Consider the following 4,468-nt stretch of genomic DNA (forward strand, 5'->3'; position numbering starts at 1 on the left):
GAGGTGGAGTATAAACATACTGCACCAGACACCACTTCAGAAACGGGAAAAGATCCGTGCCCACCATAATTTGGCACTCCATTGAAGGACTGATTACTTTCGGATTGCTATATATGTTTATTTTTAATGCTGTATAACAATAATTAGGAAAATTTAAAGATTTCTAGGATAAATCAGGAAATATGTTAAACCAGATGATAATAATCGGCCTATGTGTAATAAGGACAGCCGCCTGGGGCATCCTGCCTACTGAAAAAACAGAATGGGCTGGCCAGTTAGGATGGAAGGCGAGAGACAGTAACCAATCGCAGGGAACTTACACTTGTAACAATGGCACCATTTGTGTAATTGCTAATTGGACGATTAATTGCGAAGCCTGTGGGATGTTCGAAATGAAATCTGGGATGGATAAAATAGTATTTAGCCAAGGATTTAATAGAACTCTAAGTATAAAATGGGAAAAAGGAGTGAACATAAGTTGTAGGATAGAGAATGACACTGACATACTAAACAATTATACTAAATTATGGAAATGGTATAAAAAGGACACAAGAACCGGAGACATGGAACAACCGATATATTTGAAAGACGGTCAGGCATACGGATGCGTGAATGCAACTCTTATAGAAGGAAGACCTCACTGGTATGGGGAAACATTCTTTGCAAAGAAAACGAAACGGATAGAAAGTCCTATGGACCATTTGCAAAGATTGCATTCTACCTGTACCCCGGTCTTGATCTCCCCATATACTCTAAATTTGACAGTACAGGTACAATATGAGGATAAAAAAGATACTGGATGTAATATTACTACTATACAAGCCAAATTGAATAAGAGAGTTAGGATCGGGAGAAGGAGAAGGGACTTAGCAACGGTCTTGGGAGGAGTAGGAACTGGTATGGGAGCCCTTAATGCAATAGATATTGAAACATTGCAGAATAAAATACAGCAAGTAGGAGGGCTGACAGGAGATGCTATAAAATTAAGAAATGCTTGGGACAATGGACTGACAGCAGCGATGTTAGCACAGTGGATATCAGATACAATGAGTTGGAAGCAAGTAAATAAGGTAGAAAAGGAACAAGAGAATGTTGCAAAGGGACAAGAGAAAGTCAATAATCAGACTCAATGTATGTTTAAAGAAATTACCAAGCAGTCACTGAGGGCTGAGCTAGAGCGAATCGCTATGTCAGGACATGCTCCTAGTTGGATGAGAATTTTCAGATTTGAAGGAAATAATCTAGAAGTAAAACCTGATCGAAGATATACTAAATGTGACCTTAAGGGATGTAATTTTACAATGAAAGTGGTAAATGTGACAAAAGCCAAAACCTGGTGTCAGTTCTTGGTATTGCCCCAACTGTTTGGAGAAAACTTTTGGTATCCCGAATTTCATGGTAAATGGATAGATCAGGGGAATAAGACCCATGATGCCTCGGATTGCCAAGATTGGCCGTTTGGAAAAGTATGCCCATTGCATACCCTTATATATGAACCTTGCTCATTACAACATAGTAGAGGTACATGCATTTGGAATTTGAAACCTTGTAATGATACTACCTTGCATGAGATAGGCCAGAACTATCTGTGTATTAGCAGTGCCTGGCCTATATATGTAGACGGGATTTTGAAAAGGCCCCCTTTAAACACTTGCATAAAAGATGTTTATACTGTGTTTGACCCACATACCAACAAGACATATCAGTTGGGAAAATGGGCTACGGTAATGCAAAGAAGAACTGTATTGGGGATAGAAAATGCCCCCCCTACAGTTAATTTGGCTAATCTGACGAAATTTTTGAAAAACAATTAAAAGATAGCAAAAGCCTTAGCGAAAAGAGGAAGAGATCTGCACCATTTAAAAGCAGTGATGGATTATGATGAGCAAGGTTTGATTCAAATAGCTACGCAAATAACAGATTTGACGGTACACCACTGGTGGGATGTGTTTAAAGGATGGTCACCTAAAGCATCCGCAGTGTTGGAATTGTTTGTTCACTCGATGGTTATATTTTGTGTAGTGACAGGAGTTTTATTTATATTAATTTGTATAATGTGGATAAGAGTGAGATATCTGTTAGCGCAAACAGTAGAATCAGTAGCATCTGTAAAAAGAGCTACGAAAGTACTAGAGAGAAAGGAAAGAAAAAGAGCAAACCAGGATGACTATGATGAAGAAGATTGTCTAAAAATGCATCCTTTCCCAAAGGGATATTATCCTCCCTATGAAAACGAACTGAATACAATGCCATAAAGCAGTGTTGATCAGTAAAGATCAACAAGGAGGGAATTGTGGAAGAAAACGTATTAAACATTAAGGCATGCTGGGATACTTGACCACTTTACTAATTAAACAAAGGACACTAAACTAGTTAAAACTAAAAGAACTGCTGACTGCCATAATAAAGTCAAGCTGACCTTTTGGCTTAGGACATCTGGTGATAAAATGTGAACATGTTAATCTGTTTCTTGAGAACAATGGAACCTATGAAACCATATGTTGAAATGTAATGTAAGCTAATCACATGAAGTTGTTTACCTTGCTGTATAACTATGAGCGCTGTACAATAGTAATTTAGAGTGCTGGTGAGCAGTAGGGACTGCTGCAGACTCTCCGTGATATCACGTAATAAATTCCTAAAGCGAACCTCGAAGTCTCCGTCTGATAGTTAATTTCCTCGACACTCAGTGAGTGGGCGAGAACATGGCAGATGGAATATATTGTGGATAAATGTGAAGTTATCCACTTTGGTAGAAAAAACAGAAAGGCAGAGTATTTACTAAATGGTGAAAGATTGGGGAATGCAGATGCTCAAAGGAACCTGGGTGTCCTTGTACATGAGTCACTGAAAGTGAATCTGCAGTTGCAGCAAGCCATTAGGAAGGCAAATGGTATGCTGGCTTTCATTACAAGAGGATTTGAGTGCAGAAGTAAAGAAGTCTTACTCCAATTATATAGGGCCATGGTGAGACCACACCTGGAGTACTGTGTACAGTTTTGGTCTCCTTACCTAAGGAAGGATATACTTGCCATAGAGGGAGTGCAACGAAGGTTCACGAGATTGATTCCTGGGATGGCAGGACTGTCGTATGAGAAGAGATTGAGTAAACTAGCCTGTATTCTCTTAAATTCAGAAGAATGAGAGGGGATCTCATTGAAGCATACAAAATTATTACAGGGCTTGATAGGATGGATGCTGGAAGAATGTTTCCCTTGGTTGGGGAGTCTAGAACTAGGGGCCACAGCCTCAGGATAAAGGGTAGGCCATTCAGGACTGAGATGAGAAGAAATTTCTTCACACAGAGGGTGGTGAATCTTTGGAATTCTCTACCCCAGGGGGCAGTGGAGGCTCAGTCATTGGGTATATTCAAACAGAAGTTGATAGGTTTCTGACTAGTAAGGGCATCAAGGGATATGGCGATAGGGCCGGTGAATGGAGTTGAGGCAGAAGATCAGCCATGATCTCATTGAATGGCGGAGCAGGCTCGAAAGGCCGCATGGCCTACTCCTGCTCCTATTTCTTATGTTCTTATAGTCTCCTTGACCCCCAAGATCTCCGGCTGAAAATGTGGGGCCAGCAAGATAGCCACCCCACAAGAATTGTTGGTGAGGTGACTCATGCGGACCCCTCCTTGCCATTCCAGGAGCCACGTGGCCTCGTCTGCCGGAATGGTGTGGATTTCCTGCAGGAAGCACATTGCATACTTCCCTGCCCTAAGGACCGAGAAGTTATTAAATCAGCGGCACGCCTCTCTGCTGCCATTGACGTTGAGGCTGGCTCTGGTTATCTTCATGACAAGAGTATAGTGTAACTTCTACCAAATGTACTGTGGGGAGGGAGCGGTGTCGCGCGTTAACCTCCACTCCCCCAGCAGCCCAGTGAGGAACGTCTTGACCTGGTGCAACTCATGATTGCTTGCGTCCTTGTCCGCGCCCATGGGCTTAACGGCGGCACGGATGGACCTGATGAGCAGCGTCAGCTCTGACCACCTGTCGAGGGCCAGCTGGATTTTATCGCGACGACCCAGGCATTGCACCAGAAATTCCTGGAATTACGCAATGGGGATGAGGGGAGACTCAGTGGGGGACACGAGGGCATCCACCGCCTCATCCCTAGTGCCCTCCACCGAGCCCCTGTCCTACTCCAGGAGGTCGTCACCAGCGGCCGACCCGTCCATCACACAGGGTGCAGTGAACGGCTCAGCCCAACCTTTGTCCCGATCCCACCCCCAGGATCGGCGGCAGAGGAGTCCTCCCTGGGCTCCTCCGGGAGTGCTGGGCCAGGATGCAGCGGCGGTTCGGGGTCCCCCTCCACCTCAGGCACCGGGGCGTATGGCGAAACCGGGGAGAACACCATTCCCAGTTCCTCCAACACGCCCGGCGCCAACGTCAGAGACAGAGTTAGGGGGCCCTCCCCCTCCCCGTCACCACCCACTGACCCAGCGGGCTGGGTGTTTTTATTAAAA

General features: G+C 44.2%; 1 protein-coding gene across 1 annotated transcript; it reads left to right on the top strand.

Annotated features, from left to right (window-relative positions):
- Positions 1 to 663: 663 nt before the first annotated feature.
- LOC147117480 (uncharacterized) lies at positions 664 to 2,308 on the top strand. Its single transcript, XM_085988494.1, has one exon. It carries the CDS (start codon positions 693 to 695, stop codon positions 1,812 to 1,814), a length of 1,122 nt encoding a protein of 373 aa, XP_085844620.1. The 5' UTR covers positions 664 to 692; the 3' UTR covers positions 1,815 to 2,308.
- Positions 2,309 to 4,468: the final 2,160 nt, after the last annotated feature.

Source organism: Somniosus microcephalus, chromosome 5, assembly GCF_052327205.1.
Source record: "Somniosus microcephalus isolate GS21.2 chromosome 5, FLI_Smic_1.0, whole genome shotgun sequence".
Classification (NCBI taxonomy): Eukaryota; Metazoa; Chordata; class Chondrichthyes; order Squaliformes; family Somniosidae; genus Somniosus; species Somniosus microcephalus.

Coding starts and splice junctions, on each gene's coding strand:
- LOC147117480 (XM_085988494.1), top strand. CDS start 693: ATGGACCATTTGCAAAGATTGCATTCTACCTGTACCCCGGTCTTGATC.